Raw genomic sequence first — 26,614 nt, 5'->3', positions numbered from 1 at the left:
AATTGGCAGTTTTTGCGAGAAATTTTACTGGGCTGGGGTTCGCAGTCAAGGGCTCTATTGTCTGTCGGGGATGTGTTTAGGTCAAGCCATTTTCAAAAGCAGGCCTTAAACAAAGATATCCTGGAAAAACCCAGTCAGTCTACGAATTTTATGAGACATAATAGTCGCTCCCCGGTGTGACACATGACGCATTCGATAAAAGTACAGCAGTTTTAATTTTGCCGCTATAGTATTTGCTTCACCAGCTTTATGAATGTGGGCATACAAATTTTATTGACAATTGCACAGGACTTAATAAATAAATACTACATGTAGATGCACTATCGCAGCGGAACGTGGAGCGAGCGATTTGCGCTAAAGAAGATATGATCGTTGCTTTTCAAGTAAGTCGCGTGAGAAATACGCAATCGGTAGAACTAGAGTCTTACTTTTATTTATGCTCCGAAATGCAGCGCCGGAGTTAACACAGGAATCTAGCTGACAGCCATTGGAGGGTTTGTACACGAGCCTTACGAAAAGCCATCGATCCCTGTCAACTACTACGTTTGTAAGTCAGATACCCAGATTTTTGGAGCTTCACGCAATATAGATAACATATTCAGGGAAATCAAGAGGAAGAAATTCGCTTGGGAGCGGAATTTAAGGCGAAGGCAAGATCACCGGTGGTTTTTAAGGGTAACGGAGTGGATTCTAAGAAAAGGCAAGGCAAGCGTAGCAGGGGGCGGCAGGAACTTAGGTGGGCGGGTGAGACTAAGTTGGCGGGGATAAAGTGGCCGCAGCTGGTAAAGGACAGGGTTAATTGGAGAGACATGGGAGAGGCCTTTGCCCTACAGTGGGTGCAGTTAGTCTGATGATGATGATGATGGAATAATCTATCGGCATCACGAATTTACATGCGTGTTAGCGCATGAAAACTGCTTTAACGCTTCAGTTTAACATAGTGTTGTCAAATTAGCGCACATCTAAAATTCTTTGAGCTTCATATTGCTTTACCTGCATGGTTTTCTATCTCTGCGTCCAATCTGGCCCATAGCTCTGTTTTATACTTTGAAAGAATAGCCATCTACAGATTATATTTCTGCAGTCCACGGAATCCGAGCATAAGTTTGTAGTTTCCATGGCTGCCCCAATATACCATGTGGTGCTCAACACTCAAAGTCACCGCGGGGAATTTCGTACGATCTCTACATACCATTGATTTCACATGGCTGTCGGAAACAGTTGGCGTTCGCTTAAGAAGCAATATATAGGTCAAATTTCGCAGCACAGAGTAGAGAATAAGCACAATATTTACAATGTGGGCACAGAATAATTCGGCAGTGCTTGGTTTCTGAAAATTTATGTGTGAAATATCCCCTTTCAGTTACGTGGTTTTCGCTGATGCCGGCCAACAGATGACGCTTGTTGCTGAAGCTCAGGTTTGATACGCATGACCTTCGTAAAGCCGAACCAACGCGTGCAGAGTAATACTGTTTGGTCATGCAGAGCCCACAAACATTCTTAATACTTGTACTTACTTTTCTGAATTTGTCTGAAGGAACTTCTTTCGCTGCTTCGACAAGGTATTGGTTACAGAGTCTCATACCCTTGCCGAAATGTGCTTTTGCTCTGAACAGCCTTGGTCCGACAGCTGTAAGAGCAAAATCATTGACGGCTTTAATCTTCCTAGTGGCCGGTAAGATGGGAACCGAAACTTACGCAGAATTTTGTCGCAAGCGAGCAGCTGCTGCCAGACAAGAAAAGTTAGCAGCATGCATAACTGCAACTTCACCATTTCAACAGCACGTGGTTTAGAGCCCCTATCTGTCCAGTAGCCCTTCAGTACTGGCAGCGTATGCCGAAGACCGCCACAGATGCACTTGCGCCTGCGCACAAGAAAAGCTCACCGTTGAGTATCATCAGCGACGTCAACTGACCTTCCTCAGATTCGCTGCAAATGATGCCGGAAGCGAAGGTATACGAATAATCACCCCCAAATTAGGAGCCTGAACAGACAGCAGGCAGTAATAACACGACCGTAACAAAATTAGTTCCAATACGGCTCCCTTTCCAACGCGCCAACACTGTCGTATATCTACCAAGTGCCCTGTTCTTTGTGTGTGCCATGCTGTATATCCGACAATCTGGCAATGTCAGAGCACACCAAAAACCAGATTTAACCCCAGCCTTGCCTCGTGGGAGGGGCGACTGACAGAGTGCACACCCAAGAACCAGTTTGGGCAAGTAAATCGTGCCAGGACTATTACTGAGGCCATTTTAGTCCATGACTACGGACTCATCCTGATGAAGCAGGCGGTTACTACACCCCCTTTGAATCAAATTTTATTCACTCCCGTACTCAGCATTGACTAGTACGTTGATGCCAAATCAAAGGTATCCGTTGCTATTTCTTGTAACTTTCTGTACGGTCTTTTTACACGTGGGGGCTCTCATATTACCGAAGTAGAGCCATTTAGCAACTCATCCGATCCGAAAGCCCTAGTAGCTTTCGCGGCCAGCAGCAGCTGCGTTTGGCTGAAGTGGGGCTGCCGTTGAGAACGCTGTGTAGTCGCGCCATTTTGAATTTTTTGTAGGGAGGAAAGTGTCTGGAAAGAATATTGATTCCCATCATTTTCGAGCCTCCTTTATTCAGCAAGGGCTGCCACTCTCCCGGTGCGTCCGCACGCGCACAAATTTTTTCAATACTTAGCTTAATATTTCATTTGCTCTTGCACTGCTAAGTATGGAAAAGCGATGAATGATTTGTCTTCTCGTAGATAGTGGTCAGTTTGAGAATTCGAATCAAATCGGCAGCTCACTTATTTGCACTCTTCCGCTGAGAGAATGTACAGTCAGGCAGAAATAATGCGCGAATACGCATACGCCTAACATTAAAATTTGCAGAGATAATCCTTAAGAACGCGTTTATGAATATGTACTGCGTAGGAACCTTCGCCAACATATATCACTCTCTCTTGTTGTAAAATGCAGCTGAAAGTAGACGTTTGAAATGTTTTGTTCCGTTCACAAGAACTCTTCGCCATTTCTGGCCTTACTGTAGACATTGATTTCGCGAATCAAACATGCGTCACCACAATTTGTATGAAATTAGAGACCATTTTCTGCCCGAAATTGTCAGAAAAAAAGTCGTGCTGCCTTTTTTTGCGCACAAGATCTACAAGATGCAGACCGCCTGGTGAGCGCTCTTTTTTAATTTGGTTCAAGGGCTAAAGGCTGCTAGCAACAACTTGACAGGAGCCCAGGAACTTCTTACCGGCAGTTAGAGAACGCACAGAAACTGAAGCGCAAAAAGAGTTCAGAAATAGGTAACCAGCATAATAAAATTATCAACAGATACCAGGGGTATATTTACAAATTCAAAGCAAGTGTGAAACCCGTCGATTACAAGAATAGCAAGTGGGAAGAAAAAGAAAAAAAATCATTCTGAAATTCGCATGTGGTTATAAGAGTTCGCACAGGCACACACAAACTAGTCATGCATTAACAAAATACATTTTAAGCTGTTTTGGGCCGACATTAGCCAGAAAGTTTTGTTTATTAAGAGTTGATGGCAACTTGTGTTCAAGAATTCACAGTTTATAGTTACTTTCGAAAATATGGAATAAACCAGATACCCTTGTTGGGGGTACAGATTGGACTTGATATAGATACTAAATGTGGAGTACGTATTAGGAAGTCCCTAGAAGCTTGAGAGGAATGGTAAAACAAGTGAAGCCTCCGGAAGACGTACATGTCTTCAAAACGAATTATTTTGTACTTCTGGAAAACAGTTCGTGTCGGGGAGAGGTAAGGAATACTAGCAATTTAACGGAAGATTTTGTTCTGTAGAATCTGTATTTTTGTTATATTTGTTTTTGTGGTTGTCACCCAAAGTTTCCTGCAGTAATTGAAAACCGAAACGAAGAGATCTTGATAAATTTGAATTTTAACCTAAGTGGGACGAAGTCATCGACATATTGATAGCCCACTCGCTATCAAAGAGAGCTCATTACAAATATTTTTGACATGCTGATCGATCTCTGCTCAGGTTGGGATCAAATATATGCAATCAAAAACTTTGCTGGTGTGGAATTCGTTTAAACGGCAAGAAAATAAACTGTTCTTCATCCCGGCTCACTTGAGACAAGCTCACCGCTCGGCCGCCGTCATTCAGAGAGACGTGGTTAGCTCCCGTCTGTCGGCACACATCTTCTTGTCTCCTCACCCGCTAAATTTTGCGTAGTACGGAACATAATTTGAAATATTTAAGCCTGTAGCTGCCACGCGTATTGCATTCGCCGTTCTCCAATGTCCTACCCTGTGCATGTTTACTGGTTATTACAGCGAAAGCTCTAACACCTTTGTAGAGGCCATAGAAACCAAATAGTAAAAGTCCTTTAGGGAGTACAACAGCCACAACGCGTAACGCGCTAGGTGCACTCCGCTTCATCTCACCTACACGAGAAATTGTACTTCCAACTGATCCAGGGAGCCAATTACAAGCCTTTCCTTTCCTCAAAACAAGTGCAGTCTAAACCGTCTGGAGTACCCGGGTTCGAACCCGACCGCGGCGTCCGCGTTTCGATGGAGGCAAAACGCAAAGTCGCCCGTGTGATGTGCAATGTCAGTGCACGTTAAAGATCTCCAGGTGGTCGAAATTATTCCGGAGCCCTCCACTACGGCGCCTCTTTCTTCCTTTCTTCGTTCACTCCCTTCGTTATCTCTTCCCTTACTGCGCGGTTATTGTGTCCGCCGAGATGTGATGCAGATACTGCATCATTTCCTTTCCAAAAAAACCAATTTTTAATTTCCATCCTGGACCCGCCGCGGTGGCTCAGTGGTTAGGGCGCTCGACTACTGATCCGGAGTTCCCGGGTTCGAACCCGACCGCGGCGGCTGCGTTTTTATGGAGGAAAAACGCTAAGGCGCCCGTGTGCTGTGCGATGTCAGTGCACGTTAAAGATCCCCAGGTGGTCGAAATTATACCGGAGCCCTCCACTACGGCACCTCCTTCTTTTCTTCTTTCACTCCCTCCTTTATTCCTTCCCCAAAGGCGCGGTTCAGGTGTCCAACGATATATGAGACAGATACTGCGCCATTTCCTTTCCCCAAAAAACCAATTATTATTATTATTAATTTCCATCCCTCTGTTGGTTTTAAGGACAGGGAAGGCACATTTTGCATGCGATTACTAGCTCATCCACAATCCTCTCGAAATTATCAATTTTTCCTACAAATATGATATAGCTTTAGGTATCGGCGCTTTCGTGACCACTATAATGCTTATTGCTGCGTTCTTTCAAGATGCAATTGGTTTTGTAATACATTGATGTAGTCGCCAAAAACACATAAATATCGGCGCACTCTGCTGTTTGTGGAAATAGGCGGAGTGATCAACAGCAGGTGAGCCTGGAGTTGACCAATTACGTGCAGTTCATCCTTGTCAGTTAGTACTGCAAGGATAAGACCTTACGACTTCTCAAAATGGCAGGCGTCACTAGAATGCATGAGAGAGAGCAGAGCCACACACCTCTGGAGCGATTTCGGTGTTCTACGCTTGCCAATCACACTTTGAACGATGGATGCATCAGGGCGGGGCGGCGCTGCAGGGTAGGGGGTTGCACTAGATGCAAGTCCTCTCCTTCTTAGCTTGCATTTTGTTTGTCTCGGTAACACAAATGCTACATCTGTGTACAGGTACAATGTTATCCTATCCCCAGCCCCGAGTTAACACCACTAGCAGCAGCCATTGCCCCCTAAAGGTGTTAAAAAAACACATCCATGTGGCATGCTAGACCTAAAATGAAGCCATTTTTGTAATGAGATGAGTCAAATTCTGCTGTAATAGAAAGTTCCTTCGTAAATCTTACTTTTGCGAAAGTTATGTGCCTTAAAAATGCCTAGCAACGCCTAGAGAATTTGAGCGCTAATGCTATTCAAATGAAAGATGTCCCAGATACTGCTGATGTATGCGTTAAACTAAGCAGATTCATTCGTTTCTCACACTGACTGTCGCAGGTTCGTCTGTTTAAAGCGTATTTCAATATTATTTGTCCTACGTTACTTTCTCACCGACTGCGAAGAATATGAAAAAAGTGGCAGAATATCTTAATCCAGAAGACGAAGATAACGATGGGATAATAAGCCGCATGGCCGATGAAGCAGGAATGGGCTTCTGCTACCGTTATAATTAGAGCGTTCAGTTAGCTTGTTTGATGTAGCTTTCGGAATCGATAATTAAAAGCGTAATGACAGAGGCAGACAGTCAGCGACAATATTCCGACATGCTAACTTGCGCTAAAAAGGCACAGACACAGAAAGAAGCGTCAAGACACACGATTTCTGCGTCCCTGTCTTTTTAGCACTAGTTACCATATCGTAATCCGTAAACCAACCAGCCCAGTTAAGAGCATCGGCGGTGATAATATCAGGAGACATCCTTAAGTTTTGCGTCCTATACGTGTCTATCACTTCGAACCACTCATGAATTTAGAATGCTACAGTGAAGTGAAGTATATTTCACACCCCAAACACTCAATCTAGTTAACTTTTCGGCTGTCGAACTGTGAATACTAGAAAAGAAGGCGGTCAAATCAATGCTTGCGACATAAGCCTACTACTCACCATTATTTCCATGGCAGTGTTCCGGACTGCGCACTATGAGTGTTTTAATTTTCTTGTGTTGTACTCACTGTATAAACACTTTTAACAATATTTTATAAAGCGGAGCTTCAAAGCAACTGAAGAATAAAGGTTTTTAACCAACACAGGATCAAATCCAGAGTATCACGTCGAAAAGGCCGAAATCCGATATATCCGTGCTTATTGTTTGCATAATTTTTAAATAAATCACCGTGTATAGTGGCCACTGCTATCCCGTAAACAATATCATACAAGTTTTTATAGTGCTTATGGCTTGTGCTGATAACAAACCACGTTTTAATCAGCTTGCGTTTAGATGGCATTGGCTAACTTGAAAAAAAGCTCTTTGTGTATTGTCGTCTAGGGCACGAGAGAAAGTTTCAGCTGGTAATGCTTGTTTTTGTCGAGGATTCGATAACTTATACTAAAAACACGTTTTGGAACATTTAGCTCAAGTTTGCCACTGGCGATAAACAAATAACTGCGATGGGTTCAGCGTTTTCACCATACCTTATGTAACGTGGACGCGATAGGCAATATTCCGATTTTCGGCTGGCGCCGTTCTGACGATGTATCCACAAGGCTATGGCACGAGTATTGTCATCTGACAACTGATGGGAGCACCGGCTGTCTCACGCTACGGCTTTCCCGCAATAATCACTCTTGTAGCTCGTTGTTTTTGTGCCTTCTCCTGTGTGCAGGACAAGTTACAGACGCCGCTTGCCCGGGACCTCGCGCACGCTTCCCAGTGTGTGACCAGCTGGACACGCAAGTACACTTCTGTGTATTTTTCCTCCTTGAAATAAATGGCAGAGCCAATTACGAGAGAGCTCCTCTGCGATGTTCAAAATGTGCGCCCTTTTTTACACTCAGTGTGCCCCCAAGCAGCCTGGACAAACAATGTGCCGAGAATGATGCCGCTGCAATGCGGCTGAGGATTGGAAAGAATAAGCGCCCGCAAGTTGTGGGTGAAAAACATGTCCATAAGCTACAAAATTTAACCCCGGCTCGTTCCGGTATTCATCACGCAACCTCAGCAGCATGGGTGCGAATTGTCGTTAAAACTGTTAAACAATTTCGATGTTGATTTATATATAGGAAATTTCCTATTCTCAAGAAAAACAGTTACATTGCTGCTGATTATGTCTGCTTTCGAGCCAGCACTTTTTCTCCTCGTTTATCTTTAGCTAGCATTATTTTTGTGATCAATTAATCACCGTGTGCACATTTCCCGTGGTGCCTTGGCTGCTAGAAGGTATAAAACGGCTTTCTCAAAGGGTTTCCCGCTCAAAAATGCTTTTGTCTAGAATTGCTGAGTAAGTTCCACTCACTACTTCGACGGTAACCACCCTCCGAATGGTTCCGATAGTACCCATAGTCCCGTTACGTAATCTTCCACTACCCTCAGACATCCCTCTTTCACCATAACCACTCTCGAAATGGTGCGGCTCTTAACACCGATCCTGTTACGCACAACTCCGCTCTCGCCATGTGCTCGTCCTTACCTGGTAACATGCACCCTACCAGTGATTCCCATGCGACCACTAACCGGCTACCTCGGCTACTAAAACTACTGATCATTATCATCACCAGCCTGACTGCCCCCACTGTAGGGCAAAGGCATTTACCATGTCTTTCCAATTAACCGTGTCATGCGCCAGGTGCGACCACCTTACTCCCGCAAACTTATTTCATCCGCTCACCTAATTTCCTTCCGCCTTCTACGCTTGCCTTCCCTTGTATTCAATTCCGTTACCTTTATGGAACATTGGTGATCTTGCCTTCGCTTTACATGCCTTGTCCACGCCCATTTCTACTTGATTTCGAAGAGGACATAATTACCTGCGTTTGTTCTCAGACCCACTCTGCCCTCTTCCTGTCGTTTAATGTCACGCCCATTATTTTCCTCTCCATAGCTCGCTACATTGTCGTTAAGTTGAACTGTTTTCGTTAACTTTGCACTTTTCTGCCCCACAGGTGAGGACCAGTGAGATACAGCTTTTATATATGCCATACTCTTGAGCGATATTGGTCATCTGCCATTCATGATGTGAGTGAACCTGCCATATGCGCTCCACACCATTCTTATTCTACTTATTCCCCTCTCATGATCCGGATCAAGCGGCCACTGCCTGCCCTAAGTAGACGTATTCCCTTGCCATTTCCAGGACCTCGCTTCCAAATGTGAACTGCTGTTCCCTTGCGAGACTGTTGCCAGCTAACTCCTGATTGATGAGGACTTCCCCCTAGTTTTCGTCTATGGTAAATAAGGGGATATGGCAGACTGTGTGCTTCTTCAAATTCTGTTATGGTATGTTCAGTGCATAACGTGTGAGGCGGGTATTTTGCTCCCGCATGAAGTTTTACTTGAGAGGCTCCGGCGACTCCATGAAGCTCCTCAAAGTTTGACGCTGACTTTCGGTTCGCGACCTTTCCTTAGTAGTATCGATGATCTACATATATTTCAGCGCAGAATAGATCGCTTTCCATAAGAAGTTTCTCTGCCTTTTCAACGTGGCAGGTGTGCTGCTCGCTAATGGGGTGTTTATTTAAGACACCTTCATGCTACATTTCAACAAGGTGCGTTTTAAATCGCGTACTGATGTGTACCTCCTCTAAAAGAAAAAACAGCAGCTGTTTCTGCTGGCGGATTTTAACCACCACGCTTTCAATTCGGGCCTGCCTTCCATCGTGAGATATAGCTCACTTTCTTCGCTTAAAATGTCTCGGCAGAACTTGCTAAGCTCACTGTTTCCTTTGAGGCTGGGCCACAATGAACGGGCATTTCATTGGAACCCGTGTTGATGTGTTACATATTTGTCGACTTTCACAAGAAAATTCTTGGCTTTTCAACAATTGAAGGCATCGTGTCGGGAAGATGGAACGCGTGAATAGCGGAGTTCATCCCATATTCTGACCATCATCCTAAAAGGTGAAGTTACCTTCGAATTCAGCAAGGCAGCACGGGTGACAAACTGGCATTGGCCGGCTGCCACTCATCGTCCTCGGACTGTGGTGCATGTGAGCCTGCCAAACGTCCTTTTGACTTCCAAAGCTGGTAATCTTAAAAGAGCAACCGCACTAACGATATTGGCTCCTATATCCGCTTTTGCAATGTACAACTTGTTCCAGATGTACTGTAATCGTAAGTCGAGATTTTCAAGTCCTTTAAAAGATTTCGGGAAATAGCGATTGCGAACTTTGGAAGTTCGAAGTCTGTTTTAACGAAGCCTCAATACACGTATTTTTGATATCTCATAGTTAGAGCGGCTTTCCCACTATCTAAAACAGTTCTTGAATAATGCAATTTTTACGAAGGCTCTCAGCAACACTCCGCACAGCAGGCGCTTGCTAGCATAAAGAAATAACGCAACAACGAAATCTGCACGAGTGTGGTTCGCATGCGCACGGTTTATGTTTTCTCAAGTTTTCTTTGCGTGCGCCCCAAACTTTCAAATGGATTGTGATGCTTGTGATGAGCACTAAAGTAGTCGAAACGAAAGATACTGTACTCTGAAAACTCTCGTTTAGTCGGAAAAAATTGAACGCGTCTTGCAGAAACCGTGGGGCGGAACCGAGCACCGAATCGGTTCGGAATGGTTTCCCGGATTCCGTCCGGCTTGGATTCAGTTTTAAGATGAAGAAATAATGCTTCGGATTGGTTCCAAGGAACAATATGGGTTCTTTTGACAATTTGGTTAATTTTGTGATTTAGGAAACTCAGAAGAAAGGCCTAAATATGTGAAGTATTCTATGCTATAGCGCGGTGTACTCACTCAAACACAGTCTACATTTCTTTTACATCCCACTGGCTGCTACAGTTTGTTCCGTGTACGTTCCTTTCGTGTACCATCAGAGAGCAGGCTGGCGCTGATATTTATGGTTTTCGTATTGCCAGTTGTTCCGCAGGAGGCTCTATTATTAAGCATGTCGGTAATTCTGCAACAGAGACTGCGGCAATGAAAGCTTTTCATATCTTTCTTACCACGCATGACGCATGCGCTCGCATTGCAACTGCGTTGCGGGCATTGTGAAAACATTTTTTTACAAACAAATAATTTTATTTCTAGTGTTCCATTTCGCTCCGAAGACGAATATAGGAAATAGGAGATTATAAACATCTTTCCACAACATTCAGCGATAGAAAACTTGCTAAAACGCCTCATTTTAGGCGACAAACCTATTACTACTGCTTGGTGCAATACTTTTCCCTGATATAATTGTGTTCTCATGCTAACGGAAATCATAAAGAGAGCTCGAATTTTATGCGAAGCTGATCATTTTCCACGTAACCGTCACTGATAAGATCATCGAGGTCGAGTGTCTGTTTCAGAAAGATGGCACCTAAGTTTTTTACTGTTGTTGGCTTTTGAAAGTTCTCGGCGGAACGATGAGCTTTCACCTCAAATCCGCGTTCTCCACCATCTCCGGGATGCAAGACACTCAGCTTGATCTTGTGCTCGAAGGGCCACTCAACAACGTCGTCCAAGTCACCCTTGTACAATCTGATGAATGCATGAAGTTTCACAGATTCACCAGCTTTCTTGAAATGTACCCCAGGTATTGCGCGGTAGCCGCACAGATATACCTTTTCGCTTTCGAACGCAGCCTGGCCATTCTCTATCGATTCCACGTGAAGTGTATTCACATCTTTCACAAAAAATAGGCAGAGCGCCTTGTTTGCTTCAGTGAGCTGCAAAAAGCTTTTGATGTGACCTAACGTCTTCAGAGCATTTACGTTACACTGATTCGTTGCCATTTTAACTGTTCTGATGGAAGTTGCAGTTTTTTCAAACTGATCTTGAGTTCGGCTCACTACATTGGTTATTTCAGCCTTCAGCGTTTTCTTCAATTGTATTATGTTTTCAGAAAGATGAAGAGTATCGATCCTTGAGGGTAGAACTCCTTTCAGTTCCTCGTTAGATGCGCCCATTTTTGAAATGATTCCTGTGAAACTGTTTTGACGTTCCCCAGCTTCAACCGCAGCTTCTTCTTTTTGAGCTTCTTTCAAGGTGTTTATCGTATGGGAAATTTCGTTCAATAGTCCCCATGTGCTCTCATATCAGCAAATATTTTTCTAACAAATTCCTTCACCTCGCACACCTGTTTTTCAAATGTCCCCTTCAAGGCAGAGTCAAAAGGTGTTGCAATCTCGTATCCTGACTGTCGGTCCCAGTCAGATGTAGGAGGGTTTATCGAGTTACAAAGGCCACTTTTCAGGTGCGCGATTACACTGTTGCATGGAACGCTGGCTGAGCACTTGGTGCAGCAAATCCAATGATGTGCACATTCCAGGTGGAAATGGCGTGATATCCTCGAAACAGCAGCTACATACTCGCAGCCCCTTCCTTCGTTCCAGCACTTTACCTGCAAAGATAACCATAAGGTGACATTTAGAAGCTGTCACAACTTTGCCTTCAGAAAGTGACCTTGCAGGAGAGCATCTTTGCCTCATATAGGCCCTATACATTCACAGGTTTCGTTTTAATGAATGTAGAGAAGGATAGAGCAGCTTGTTTTTGTGAACAGAAAAGTATTTGCTCCTTAAGTCTAACGGAACAGCCCACTTACAAGCCTTAAGCCTGGATCTTACAGGAGTACATACCCAAATTTCAACTGATGTAACATTTTAGCAATCTTGTTTACTGAAATGCTTCCGTGGTGTCCTCATGTTGACGCGTTAAGAACTGAAGCATCTAGAGCAACTGGCGTGTAATCAAGCTAAGACCCCCCTTCCCGTATGACGATAAGCGTAATTTTTACTATCCACTTAGACATTCACGTCTGGCGTGCTACTCTCGGGTGCGGTTGAAGACAGCCGAGACACATAAATTCTCTTTCATCATTTAAAAACTGCTTCATGCGGGAATTTGAACACGTACGGTTCTCTAAGCGCACTCGTTAATAATTACCAGCCATTTGACAATTCATTAAAACATGCTTATACAAAAACTACCGATATAGGTCTTTCGTCAATTCCGAGTAAACAAAGCGTGTTTTGATTAAAGATATCAATTTAAGCCCCCTCCATAGGAATTACGGCAGAATTTATTAGTTAAGACCTGATCGTGAACAAGTTACGGCTTTGAGAGATTATCGTGACTAAGACCAGAAATCTTCAATGAGTAGCCTGGGAGTTTACTGAATAATAAATTTTCATTAATACAGTTTAATCAGCAAGTGACTGCAATATTTTCCTCTTTGCGCAACGTGTAAATGTTACCCCCCGAGCCAACTCTTCGAGTTAGTCTTCTGCTGTGTTGTGTTTTTATTGATTTCATATCGTAAAAACCTAGGTTTAATGTCAAAGCTTTTGCGGTATGTCTGAAAGCGATTTAGCATTGTTATAATTCTCATTTTTCTTTTCGCATTTCATATGAATTATTAGAAAGGTAGGAAGCAACTGACTGGCGCTGCTCTGTTTTCATTGCTGCACTGTATTTGGTTGGCATACGTTTTGTGGCGATAGGTAAATGATCGCATTTGTTGCTTACGCTTTCATGGTGGAATAGCACGTAGAGCCGCCCGCAGACGGTGACCTGATTGCACGACGGTAGCGTTGCGGAGTTCGGTCCTTTCTATATATCTTGAATTGGCTTTAAGCTTTGCAAAGCGTTGTTGGTCCAGAACCCCCTTCTCTTTGTTTTATGTTTTTATATTAAGGCGGAAGCCTTTAATGCCTCATAGTCGCGGTGACCTCGCGGTGTCCATCCGTTACATCCTAAGTCACGTGACCTAGTCACGTGATCACAATCTGCCAAGTGGGCTGTGAGCAAACTGCCCACTGTAGCGGGTGGTGTGATCCGCCGCCAAGCAACAACTGCGCATGCCCAGCGTAACGTCACAGCTCAAATTGAAATCAGTGCCATGAGTAGCAAACGGCTTTCGCCTTCCCGCAGTTAAGAGATATCTAAGTGCCTCCAACGAATTGTTTCTCTCGGATGACAAATAAAAAGGTAAAATGGTCCGAGATCATGTTCTCGGTTTGTTTGCGGGAGCTTAGAAACAGCGGGCTCCCAATAAAGTTTGACTTCGCTTAGATCGGTGGTCGTTCGCCGCCAAGCAGGCGCCCTCTTTAGGTGGCCATTTCGCCAAAATCGAAAGCTTTCCGAGCTATGAGACCTTCATTCCTCCATATTGGAGTTGAGCGACAGCAAAACGACAAACGAATAGATGCTTCCGTGATGCCGAAGAAGCGGTTTAAAGGCGCAGAAACAACTCCGTCACGACCGCGCATTCTCCGCGGGGAAAGGCCACAGACAGCAGAGGAGTCACAATGCACAGCGCACCTCCCAACGTCCGCTGCAGCAAACACAAGGCGCAGCATGTAACGGATCCAGCGGCCAGCGTTCCGCTGCGCTGAAGTCAGCCCGAGCCACTCTTTCCAGCATTCCTGATATGTTTTCGGGCGGCAGTATATCTTCCCAGTTCTTATTAATGACATGAAGCGAGTGTTCGTTGTCCTTTTGATCAGCGTGCTATAAAGGAGCGATACAGAAAACTCGGCATAGCTCCCGCATCCCGGCTTCCCTTACCGTTGTGTGACATGCCCACTCCTGAACGCCGGACATCATCAGAGGCATTAAGTTTAGGTTGCTTTGGATTTTATTTCCTTCCCATTTTTGTCTCACGCTTTCAAAGTTTCCGGCCAAAAACCATTGATGTGTTCACCTGGAAGCAAAATAAGAAGCGAAGGCTAGATAAGGAGATTCTCTTGAGACGTTCAGCAGTCAGTTAGCAGTTTAGGCCGCGTGGCTTGTCCTGAGCATATTATTCAAGCTATGGGCTAAAGAAAGAACAGGAGCGGCGGGCTGCTTTAGGAGGATCCTAGGAGACAATAGTTCAATCCGGAGCGCAGCGCGCATGCGGCAACTCTCGCCCAATATACTGATTCGTTCCGTCTATGGGCAACCTGCGCTGCCAAGGTGGCACTGCAATTGTTCAATTCGGCGACTCAAAACTGCTTTTGTCAGCCGCTTGGGGCGCTGCAAACGCGAGAGCACATTCTGCGCGATTAGATACCCGCGTTCGGCTGGCAGCATTCATTGCCTAGCTTCTCTCGGCGTAGCCCAGATAGCTGACGCTGAAGTCACTGGAACGGGAAAAGTACCGCATTCGTTTTCTCTTGCCGCCGCGCCGGCCGGCCAGCGCGCGCGCGTTCCCGATTCGTTCTTTGCGGTGACGCGGTCATTCCCCGCCATAAATGGTCCGCTCGCTTCTTTCTCGCGGCCGCCGGCAAACAGATAATCCGGAGCATTACGTAGCACTTGCTCTTATGGGCAGAGATAAGCGTGCACAGCAAGCGGCGCTGGACCAAATATGACGGCTGGTTGCGGTAATAATAATTATTAATAATTGGTTTTTGGGGAAAGGAAATGGCGCAGTATGTCTCGTATCTTTGGACACTCGAACCGCGCCGTAAGGGAAGGGATAAAGGAGGGAGTGGAAGAAAGGAAGAATAGGTGCCGTAGTGGAGGGCTCCGGAATAATTTCGACCACCTGGGGATCTTTAACGTGCACTGGTTGCGGTACTTTTCCTGTTCCAGTGACTAGCTGACGCACGGCACGTGCGCCTTCGACACAGCGCGGAGGCTCACGCCAACAAGCGCCCGAAGGTGGCGCGGAAAAGTACTAATAGTACTACCCAAAACTGCTTGCTCTTCTCGCTAGGCAGCGCGTTATGGCGCTGCAATCGGCACCGCAAACTTCAGCGCAAGTTCCCCATTGGGCTTTCATGGGGCGTAAAGACAAAGCTCGCGCAATCTACTAAATAATTAGAAGCGCCTACATTTATGGGCGCAGGCAGACTTCGTAGTCATATCACTTCTCTGCACGTGCATAAGGAGTTTACTGTTACGGAAGCAAAGCCTCCAGCGGCTAGGTTATTTTGCCACCTGAAATATATCACACTGTCAGCATTGTGCTCTTCGAAAAGAACGTACACCACTTCGTTCCTTTCTTGCTTACCTCCCTCCTGAGCAGCTCGTCGGCCGAAAACACAATGGGGATGACGTCTTCGTCCTGACACTTGTGGCTGTCGAATGGGCAGGTGTGGAAACCTTCCTGGGCGCACTGGTCGTAGCAAGGCTGGCAGAGACTGTGTGCACACGGAAGCAACATGGTCTTTGGGCGCACCAATCCACAGGCACCGCATATTCGGTTCGGTGGAAGAGGCTTAACGAAGAGCAGGGGCCTCCAGTCCAGTTCCGTGAAAAACCCCACCAGCGTATACTGCATGCTGCTAGGCGCGACGTTCATCGCGAACATTCGGTCTGCCTAGAACTGAAGGAAATGCTTCCTACGCGGCGCCCATGCACGCTCTTATCTGCTTCCTTTCTCCGGTCGTCAAGGCAACAATCACGGATTTCCAGGCTTCAGGTCTATCCGGGACACCAAGCCACCGCGCGTGGCGCGCTGGGCGCGGATAATCAGTTCCGCTGTGGCTACCGGCTCCTTTACTTGTTTACTTGAGAACATTTAAACGGCAGTTCCCTCCTATTTCATAAAGCCGGCCTACTTAATAATAATATACTGATCGCAATAAAGCGCTAATTGTGTCTCTGATGCCGTTTGCTTTGTTTGATTTGGATACTTGCTGGAGCTGCCACAACTACGGTAAAATTCGCCAAGCTCATCCTAGATTGATTTTTGTCAATTTTTGAATAATACCAATATTTTTGGTCGCGCTTTTTTGTTAAAATTCGACATATCAAAAAGCTTCTTCCCTTTCCACCTGCATGCAGCGTTAATCGTCCTGTAACTTGGAAGCCTCGCACATTCATTAAATATGTGGCCCCTAAGTTGCTTATAATGCTTTTGACAACCCCGGTCTAGATATTATGCTGGTTTAACACAGCATAACTTTCTGCATAGGTCCACAAGCTCTGTGCTTTAATGCACGCGTGTCTCCAACGGTAAGAGCCTAACTGAAGCTTCAGCTATTTTTTTGTTTTCATGTGGTTGATGCACACTGTGTGACATAAAGCCATTCCATACTTTTCGCAGTCACTATGTGCGGCTACAGCGGGATTTGTGCTAATCAAACCAGTTAGGTTTCAGCGTAAATAATCCCATCCTGAGTTAGTGAGCTATTGTAGCAATAAAGTTCTTACTGTCGGCGGTAAACAGCTAGTGCAAGAAATACATGGGCGGCTTACAGTTGCTTTGACTGATAGTCATACCTATTTTTATATAATTATTTTACCAATTAATGCGCATGGTCCAGCAAAATGCCGAGACCTGCCTCGATCTGTTCTATTCTTCCGCATTTTTGTCAGTTGCACGTACTTGGCAAAACAGAAAACTCAAATGAGAGGGCTGAACACGCTCGCAGAGACTGCACTGCAACCGATGATGCCAAATTGTGTTTTTAAATATGATTGTCTGCCAAAATCACTCTTATGACATTGACCTGACTCGTCCTGACTACGCCTACTGCAGGGCAAAGGCCTCTCCCCTGTCTCTTCAATGAACCCTGCCCTTTGCCAGCCGCGGCCGCAGTATTCCTGCATACTTTCTAATCTCATCCGCCCGCCTAACTCTCTGCCGCCCGCTGCTACGCTTGCCTTCTCTTGAAATCCACTCCGTTACCCTTACAGACTAGCAGTTACCTTCTTAATGTCTTTTAGGCGTCGCGATTGCTGTGCTAAAGAGATATGCAACTGGCAAGTGCAACTTATAGAGCCTACAGGTTTTGAAATCTAGTGTGGACGATAGACACTATCACGCACGGGGGTTCGTGAGACTCATAAAAGGGCACGTTCTCGAGCTCCACAGAAACAACTTAGCTGCCGGCCATGTAAAGCTTTTGGCAGGCCTGATTTTATACATAATATACTGTTTGATACGTCAAGTATTATCTGTAGAATTATGTTTGGACATTCCCATATAATCAACGCGCCAAGTTGAAGTCGCAAGCCGGTGTATTACAGTCAAGAGGCCTATTTTGATGGTTCGATAACAACAAAGGACACGGCGCGAACGCTAATTTACAGCTGTGGGACATATTTGCCAATCACTCTGAGAAAGGCAAATGGATATGACCTCGGGTGAGGAACCCTCCGTCACTTTTGGAGCGGCATCGCCTCAGCGTGAGCCCTACTTAGGTGCCCGTGTCCGTTTTTTGTTGTTTGCGGGTTAAAGAAGAGAACGCGGTATACATAAAGGTAACGCTAATTAGGGTGTACAATGAAGAGCAGCCCTACTTAGGTGCCCCTGTCCGCTTTTGTTGTTTGCGGGTAAGAGCAGAGAATGCCTGGAGTAGGTTGTTAATGGCTGGTTTGCTCGTTAAGCGCCAGTGCTGGCAGTGGTGTTAGAGCAAAGTTCCGCCAATAATCCTGGAGCACTTCAAGCGCCCGCGGCAACTTTGTCTTCACTACGGGTCGCAGCGGAGGTCACATGGGACATGCAGCTCCTTCTAGAAGGCAGACGCGGCAGCGTCGGGTCACCCTAGTCAGCAGTCAAAATCAGGCACGCTCGAAAAGTGTCCGCTGGACAAATCCCTGGTCACACATCAGAAGTCTAGCTTGAAATAATAAGCAAACATATTGCTTGTATTTAAGTGGTGAAACGGTAAAACCATATGGTACTCTTTCAGCTATATTTTAATACCGTGAGTAATCTGCTGACATTTACTGGCCATATGGGTTGTTGTCGCTATGAATATGGATAATATCTTGCTTTGAATGCTGAGCTTCGGGGGTGGTCTTCACGTGCTTTGTAGCGGCATAGGAAACTAAGTCGTGTTGTGGTGTAGTTTCATGGTCCCGTCTCTGCTGCGAGGAGCTTTTAGCAGGAATAAGCCGTCCTAAGTCGTTATCTTAACCCTTTTTGAATTTTTATTACCCAGAATCACGAAACGCCAAAATAAACAACCACTATTCGTACTCTGGAATGGCAAAGTAACAAAATAGTAAAGAGTAAGAGTGCGTTGAAGCACAACACAAATATGGCCCACAAATACACCAACCTGCCTGACACCCGAAACGCATTCTTATATAAAGGCTATAATAGGTGTTGCAGCAAGTATCAGTACTGAGGAATACGCGTTTTCAATAGAGACTGCCATCATTTGAGACTCTCCAGGTGTCGCGAACCAAGAGGTATAATCCCTAGTTCCCTTAGATGGAAGCGGTTATCGTTGTGTTAACCCCACAAAAAAAGTACTCCGCAATAGGCGCATGATATCTATTCTCAAGTAGCCTTTCCCCTTAATTGAACGCTTTTGCTCGTTGCAGCATTGTATAATATTTAAAATAAATTTACTCTAAAGGGTCTGTGAAGATGTAAAAACATACTTTAGTTGCATTTCCTCATTCAGGGCTAAAAAGGTAACACTAAAATCATCAGTCGAAAAAAATAATGATCAAACTACCCCCACCGATGCGCACTGTATGACAACTTTTAATCAAGGACTATCACAAAGTGCAGTAGCTTGGAAGCTTTCCTTGCTTCTTGCTTCATTAAAGTGGGAATTACGGCTGCACTTGGAACTTTACCCTGAGTTCATCACGCTCTACGTAACCGTCATTGATCAAGTCGTCGAGGTTGAGAGAAGAAGTTGTGTAAACAGCAGCAGTGCTATTCTCGTCCGGCCTTTCACTACCAGAAACATTGCCGGAAATAGTTTCGTTGATCTCACGTTCTGCCCATTGAGTTGGGTGCAGGACACGCAGCTTGACTGCTTTCGTGAATGGCCATTGTACAATATCGTCCATGTCACCCACGTTAAGGCGGATCCTTGCATGCAGTGTTACGCTTTCACCCTGTTTTTGAAGGTACACTCCAGGTGACAGGCAGTAGCCGAGAAGATATACTTTATCGCCCTGGTATACGGCGAAGCCATTCTTTAGTGCTTCTTCTCGGAGTGATTGCACACTTTTGACGAAAAAGTCGTAACGCGAGCCCTGCACATTAGTGTTCCGGAGCATTTTTATGATTTGATTAATTAGTTTCTTACATTCTGTCACTTCCTCCCTGACCTCCACCATGAGTCCTCCGATCTGGGAAACCCTCTCAAGCTGCTTTCCTGCATTTATCTCCCGCTCATCTTCCAAAACATTTTCTAGTTTCTTCACACTTGTGGAAAGAATTTTCAAAGTGCCATCACACGCAAATGTATTTTCTCTGGTTTCATCGCGCAACGCTGCGAGTGCATTCAGACATTCTCTCTGACCTTCACGGTGTTCACCCGTCATTCGCGCCACCTCTCGTCTCATTGTTTCCTTGACGTTGTTAATGCCTCTCTGGAGCTCGTGTCTCACCGTCTGATGGCATTTTTCTACAGCGCAGGCACTTTCCGTTGCTTGGTGAACATCTTCGCTGCTGTCAATAAGCCGCATGTCAGGAATTGCTTTCAAATCACTCGTTGGTCCTTGTAAGGTTTGTGTGTCTGACGCCAGGAGCGCCGGCTGGCCTTTGTGCCTGGAATCCCTTCCATACTCGTGTGGAAGAGGTGTCGCCGATGTGCAGTACTCGGACTTCAGGTGCGCACAGATGTCGTTGTGGAGGACGGTTGCCGAACACTTGCGACAGTAAACGGAGTGGTGTCCACATCCAGTCTGGAAGTGCTGGGCAATCTTCGAAGCAGGTAATACGGCTTCGCAGCCACTTTCTTGATTCCAACACTTCACCTGGAACGATACAAATAGAGAAACAAATACATATATTTGAATATCTACAATGTTAGGAGTGAAACCAAAGAGACGAAAAAGTCGCCTATGACTGGATTGACCAAGGGGCGCAACCTAATTCGTACTGAAAAAGCGGCAGCAAGAGAGCACAGCAACCACAACAAAATGACTATCCTGCAGGGCTAAAGATTTCCTTGAAAGAATTATAAGTGATGATTGAAAAAATAACAAAAAAGCATATGCACTGGCATTGCGAAAGAAGTAGGAAGAAATCAATAAGAGATTTTGCCCGCAGGACACACTGCGCAAATTAAGAAGTGTTGGTGTATGAACCCAAGCTATTGACTATCCCAACTCGTGTGAAAAGATGGACCATTCTGGTTGGACGCGTTTCGCGCAATGATCTTTTACGTTTCTTCCATTTTGAACTATTTTCTGCTTTACATGTCAACTAAACGTTCGCTGTGCAACATACTAAATGAGCTGACATTTCTAGATGATCTGTTTATTGAGAACTAAACACTTTTCTTTGACTGGAAGTTAACTGTACAAGTTTTTGCTCACTCCTCTCTGTCTATCTACCTTACCAACAGCTGCAGGACATTCGGCAGCAGATTTGAGTGTGTAAAAGGAATAGCGTGCGAAGGTAAAAAGCAACCAATAGTCAATCTCATGGACATTCGCGTGAAAACTTAGTTTGTGCACCGCGTTGTAAAAAAGTCTGATTCACACTTCAGGAAATTCTGAACTTTAAACAAGCTGCTTAGCACTGTAAAATTTCAGCTGCACTTGTTTTTTTAAAAGTGACGGCATTCGCAACTCTTGATGTGTCGCAAATTGTAAATTATTGTCTTTTCGACGTAGCTCAATCTATCGAGCAATGCTTCGTAAGTTGCAAATAGACGGTGTTCTTCTCGATATTCTCCAGACCACATTGTAGAGGCACGTAGATTTCCACTCGAATGTTAGTTTAGAACAGTGCACCACATTCATGTTCCACTAGACATGACCTTTATTGCCTGGCATACATAGCGCAAAAAAATGCATAATTCGGCTTTATTAGCTGTCTGGGTTCTCCCCAAAGGAACCCTTCCCTTATGAGCGCATACCTAACAAATGTCAATGACTGTCATTATTGCACACTGCACTGGAAGCTTCTTTTGATCCCCTGCCCAGTCAGGCTTACATTTAAAGAGGCGCCTTTGTAGGTTTGTACGTTTTTTTTTCAGTTATACCGGTTTGGTGTTGTTTATTCGCTCCTTTGTATTTTTTTACAAAGTTTCTTTTCTGCTATGAAAAGCCATGCTAACAATTAAGCAACAGGGACTCCTACCCAGAGCCAGTGAAATATGTAGATAATCTCGTCCGTTAAAACCAGAAAGTAAAGGGTTACTGAAGGGCCTTTACGCAATCATAGGTTTTAAATTGAGGGTCCTCACTCGTACTCAAATTAAGTCGAAGCTTTGTCATGCGATCTTCAACCGTCCGATGTAGGATACTTGGAGGCTGCCCGTAATCGGTTACGTACTTTGAACCACCTACTGAACAGGCGTTGCTTCATTACCGGGTCATGGCGTTGTCAAATTAACGAAAGCACTTAATTGTTCGGGTGCCTTAGTTACTAGCGTGCGTAAAATTATTCCAGAATTTGAGAAATATTACGCGTTATTATTTATGCCTACCTCCCATAATACAAATCCTGGGTACGTAGCGCCTTCTTCTCCCCAGTGCAGCCTCTTTCAGGGATTGCCTTCTCTAAAAGATGTGGCTCGTTATGCTTAGGAGATTTATAGGAGCTTAGCTATGTGCAGTGTCCACTTGCAAATAGGTCTATTCTTGAAGGCCTTTCAAAGTACATTCAAGTTTTCTAAGCTCGGCATAATCCATTCGTCAAAAGACTAGAATTGACCAAACATCACTTTATGTGATTTAATTCTGTGGTTGCTTTATTAATAAACGAAATAACGCTTTTTCCTACTCAAATAAAAAGAATGTGTCGAAGTCCTACTAATCAGTTGAACATGTTAAAAGACAGAGCAACTTCTGCGGATTGCTTTATTTGCATGCCTTCATCGCACCACTTGCCACAAAAATTGTGTATTGAAGATGAATTAGCTGTAATGGTTCCATTTTTTGCATTAAATGTATAGTACAAATTGTATACCAAAAGTGTGCTAAGCGGGCGGTGCTAGTTTTTGTAAGAGGAATACCCATGCTTTTACACGCTACCAGCCACATATCCAGACCCTCCCGAGATTTTTGAAACGGAACGACTATCATGAAAGAAAAAACAAACAAAACCCCTCTTACTCATGAACTTTTCACCTACCTCTCTGCCGAGCAGCTCTGCACAATCGAGCTCCCTGAGTTCGACGTCACGATCCTCGCTCAGGCGGCCGTCAAGCGGGCACACCCGTGCTTCATCCTGCGCCGAGCGGTCGTAGCAAAGCTCGCAAAGCATGTGCTTACAAGGAAGCAAGGCGGTTCTCTTGTGCACCAGTCCACAGGCGTCACATACCCTATACCCTGGAATTGGCTTGACGAAACTCAGAGGTCTCCAGTCGAGGTCTGAAGAGAACCCGACCAGGATGTACTCCATTATTCCAGGAGCCGTCACTGCAGCGCGACAGCTAGCTGCACTACTATCAGCGCGACTGCGATTTTTGCCCTAGGATTACACGCGCTCCTAAGATATTTCCCCCTGCTTTTCTTTTTTCCCCAGCTGTCGCCATGACTACAATCGCTCTGAGGTCTGCTGCCTTTTGTTGGTCGCAAGGCAACGTGTGAAAAAAGTTCCTCTTACAGCGAACCCAGTTGTCTTTCTGGCGGAGGCAGATATCGCTCAGTACGACTTGTGCACAATTTTTTTGCGGTGTAGTTCTATGAACACCAAAGCTCAGTGACGTGCATAAGAATATTTTTCCCGTCTCAGTACTCGAAGAGCATCGAAACGCAGGTCTGTCTGGTGTCAGTGCATCAAAAATCTCACAAAGACAGACCGCCAGGGTAGTATGCCTCGTGTATCGTCATGTCTACAAGCCGCTTTAGTGTCGTCGGTATAATTTCAATTGCACTATGATGCGCACTTGAAAGCCTTCACATAAGATGCGTTCACATAAGATAAGGAATTTCTCTCTTTGGTTCATTGTAGTGTTCCAGTTATGTTGTCCTACATTTTGATCGACAAAAACTGAAGGCAGTAGGTGAAAAAAACTTCTGTGTAGTTTGAGTCATTACAGCTTTATTTACGAATATAGTAATGCCTTATGGTCAAGACAAAAGAAACCACAGGGACTACGGAGGGAGCCCTTCGAGAAACGAGAACGTCAGATGGTCACGTGGAAGAGTGAGCTCCCTTGCTTTCGTCATTCGCAAATTCAAGGACTTCGTACTGTCATTACTTTTACTGACACTAATCCCATTCTCGTAGTGTTGTGGTAAAATATATTTTTCGTCATATCTTTAGATTAAGCATAAATGAGCTCTCCTCTTATACTGTGCTCTAAATAAAGAAATTGGAATGCAGCTGAAACGAACCAGCGCATTCTGAAACCCAAATATAACCAGATTTTTTTCGTCGTGTTTCTCTAAGCTGGAAAAATATTTTACTGATTGCGGCAACTGATTTTGTTCTTTTCCGCGATTTTCTTGGAACTTCTAGCCTAGATAACTTACATATTGCCGAAATTATTATACGCAGCAATAGCAGGGATCCCTTTCATCTAAAGGATAACTTGAAATGGTTCCGCGGCGAGCAGTTCAACAACGTCAGGTCCACTGATTCCCCATCACAACTCATGGCTGACAACCATATCTTTACCTTAGAATCGCGAAGAGCTGTAGCATGACTTATTCATAATAATTGGTTTTTGGGGAAAGGAAATGCGCAGTACCTGTCTTATATATCGTTGGACACCTGAACCACGCCGTAAGGGAAGGGATAAAGGAAAGAGTGAAAGAAGAAAGGAAGAGAGAGGTGCCGTAGTGGAGGGCTCCGGAATAATTTCGACAACCTGGGGATCTTTAATGCGCAATGAAATCGCACAGCACACGGGCGCCTTAGCGTTTTACCTCCATAAAAACGCAGCCACCGCGGTCGGGTTCGAACCCGGGAACTCCGGATCAGTAGCCGAGCGCCCTAACCACTGAGCCACCGCGGCGGGCATGTACACGACTTAAAATTTTTTCAGGAGATATGACATATCACTGGAATTTAATGGCTGGCCATATATTCAACCATCCTGCCACGCGTGTCAAGGCACCGTCACGCTAATAATGGCTGCTTTTCCACGCACGCACTAAATCCTCGTACAGTTAGTCAGTGAAATGGTCTCCCCTGTGCATTTTTTTTTTGCACTGAGAATTTTGACCAGGCGCTACTCATGTATTTTGTGTCATACTGCTCGGTGCCCTTTTTCTGTCCTTTCATCCGGTTATATTTATTCTGCGGGGCAGTGCATGCAAGTATATTTATCTTCAGAATACGTGAGGATCACCATTCTACAAAACTGAAATGCGAACTTCTTCATTTCTGTTCTCTTTTTTCTTTCCTGCTTCACATGCCAAAGAGAAAAGCATATATATCACTTGATGTTAATAGAAAGAAAATATAGTACATACATGCCCACCTGCTTGGTCTCCTGAGACCGCAGTACCTCTAAATAATAACCATGATAAAATTAATTCCCAACGCGATCATGTCAGTGCATCACGCCGCTCAGATTCGTTTCACTAATCATGAAACCAATTTACTCACTGCATCGTTAAATAAACTTTTTATAGCTTTTATTTTCTCTTCATTGGACTTCGGTGTGAGAATATCGTGTGAGAAATATCTTTGTGCGCAATGTTTTCTAGAAATGTTTCAGATTGCGGTAGTTACATCTAATGCAGCAATTGAGCGCATCAGGCTTATGGCTAAAGCAGAACCCGTACCATCCCACAATTATTCTGGCCTCCCTGCCAAGGTTCCGTTATCAAATCTGTGTCTAGGTAAAAAAAAAGCCTAGGCGTGCATTGGTGTTATTTGCATCAAATGCGTTGGCGTGTTGAAACACTGCGCTTCTAACATTGCTCCCATTGCTCTGGGGGCTTCAACACAGCATGTCTAGGGTTTGGAATCGGTGCTCATAACAACCAGGAACACAGGGTTAAACGTCATGGCTGTCTACAGTGATAAAAACTGCAGAGCGCAATAACACTCCCTAGCTTCCTCGTCAACTTTACCACGCAACTGATATAAGCGGCATCTTCAAAGCTCACGAAAACACTTCAAAGTATGAGGAACTGTTGCAAGAACACCTAAACGGTAAAAGTCTGCTGAGGGAAGTAGATAAAAATGGATCATAAGAATGGATCATACTGTGTTCCGAAAAGCGGAACCGGGTTCCTCGTTTTAGTCATTTTTCCCACTGATATGAACTTCACCTCCTAAAGATAGAGATAGATAGATAAAGAGGAGGAGGGAAAGGCAGGGATGTTAACCAGAAAGGGGTTCCGGTTGGCTACTCTGCACTGGAGAAGAGGTATTGATTAGGGGACTAAAAGTCGTCGTGTGTGTGCCTCGTCTCTTCGCTGTGTCCCGTCTTTTGACTGGTTTTACTCCTGAACAAAATGAAAGATGTACAACTACCTTCGTTCAAGCGCAAAAATAACTTCGAAAAAACCTGTGTTTATAAAAATCTTAGCCAACTTATTACGAGCAGATTTTCTTCCCCAGGACACGTGCAGATAAATTTTGATCGGTTGGGAGTTAATGTACAGGATACAAAAACAATAAGCGAGAAGGGAACACCAAGCAGCTATGTGAAGCATAAAGAAAATTTTAATGATTAGGTTGGGTTAGTCTGGCCGGCTCTGACGCATTAAGCGCAAGACAGGAACGTCCGAATTTGGGTGAAGGCAACGTAGAGCGGCATTTTTAGCGCACTGGAAGATAACTTACATAACTTACATTGGCAGGAAGGGGAAAAGGCTTCAGGCATTACGCATTGCAACCAGCGTCTTTTTCAAGCCTACGTCACTTTTCCTACTGCATCTGACGGTGTTTTTTTCAAGCATGCATGTATAGAATGTGTGAAATATTTGCAATGGCGGTATGCACTGCACCGTGACAATTACAGCGACACTATATTCAAGTATAACACTAGGGACTGTACTCCTTTCTTTGGAGAGCGTCAGATAACCCCTTTAGCTGTGTAGTAACCCCCCCCCCCCCCCCCTTGCATTTTATCACTTCATAAAATTGGTGGTGCTATTGTAAGTTTGAAAATTTGTTTACAATTATCGAACTAGGAGGACTTCATATTTCTTTCTGGTTACCATCTCAGACCGCGACAAACGGAACAATGTTATGTTAAGAT

At 44.7% G+C, this 26,614-nt stretch overlaps 2 protein-coding genes across 4 annotated transcripts; both read right to left on the bottom strand.

Moving 5' to 3' along the window:
• Positions 1–1,380: 1,380 nt before the first annotated feature.
• LOC144104369 (E3 ubiquitin-protein ligase PDZRN3-B-like) lies at positions 1,381–17,451 on the bottom strand. 3 transcript variants are annotated; one of them, XR_013308512.1, is made up of 3 exons: positions 15,589–17,451; positions 1,699–1,865; positions 1,381–1,630 (listed from the first exon to the last, which is right to left on the bottom strand). XR_013308512.1 is itself a non-coding variant. In XM_077637329.1 (2 exons), the coding sequence occupies exons 1-2, from the start codon at positions 15,886–15,888 to the stop codon at positions 11,659–11,661; spliced, it is 630 nt and encodes a 209-aa protein (XP_077493455.1). In that variant the 5' UTR covers positions 15,889–17,436; the 3' UTR covers positions 10,674–11,658. The 3 variants fall into 3 exon arrangements, 1 of the variants encoding a protein (XP_077493455.1); XR_013308513.1 differs by lacking the exons at positions 1,381–1,630; positions 1,699–1,865 and adding exons at positions 11,857–11,988; positions 14,157–14,292 and having other exon boundaries at positions 15,589–17,450; XM_077637329.1 differs by lacking the exons at positions 1,381–1,630; positions 1,699–1,865 and adding an exon at positions 10,674–11,988 and having other exon boundaries at positions 15,589–17,436.
• Positions 17,452–18,913: 1,462 nt separating this feature from the next.
• Positions 18,914–22,987, bottom strand: LOC144105517 (uncharacterized). Its single transcript, XM_077638637.1, has 2 exons — positions 22,582–22,987; positions 18,914–20,252 (listed from the first exon to the last, which is right to left on the bottom strand). Exons 1-2 carry the CDS (start codon positions 22,849–22,851, stop codon positions 19,095–19,097), a joined length of 1,428 nt encoding a protein of 475 aa, XP_077494763.1. The 5' UTR covers positions 22,852–22,987; the 3' UTR covers positions 18,914–19,094.
• Positions 22,988–26,614: the final 3,627 nt, after the last annotated feature.

This window comes from Amblyomma americanum, chromosome 9 (genome assembly GCF_052857255.1).
Source record: "Amblyomma americanum isolate KBUSLIRL-KWMA chromosome 9, ASM5285725v1, whole genome shotgun sequence".
Taxonomy (NCBI): domain Eukaryota; kingdom Metazoa; phylum Arthropoda; class Arachnida; order Ixodida; family Ixodidae; genus Amblyomma; species Amblyomma americanum.
This window is presented reverse-complemented; position numbering and strand designations above follow the sequence as displayed.

What these genes read in the sequence shown, in the direction of transcription:
- LOC144104369 (XM_077637329.1), bottom strand. Translation starts at nt 15,888, where the DNA reads ATGTTCGCGATGAACGTCGCGCCTAGCAGCATGCAGTATACGCTGGTG. An exon ending in ACGAGCTGCTCAGGAGGGAG is followed by an intron (nt 11,989 to 15,588) that starts GTAAGCAAGAAA and finishes TTATCTTTGCAG; the next exon opens with GTAAAGTGCTGGAACGAAGG.
- LOC144105517 (XM_077638637.1), bottom strand. Translation starts at nt 22,851, where the DNA reads ATGGAGTACATCCTGGTCGGGTTCTCTTCAGACCTCGACTGGAGACCT. An exon ending in CAGAGCTGCTCGGCAGAGAG is followed by an intron (nt 20,253 to 22,581) that starts GTAGGTGAAAAG and finishes GTATCGTTCCAG; the next exon opens with GTGAAGTGTTGGAATCAAGA.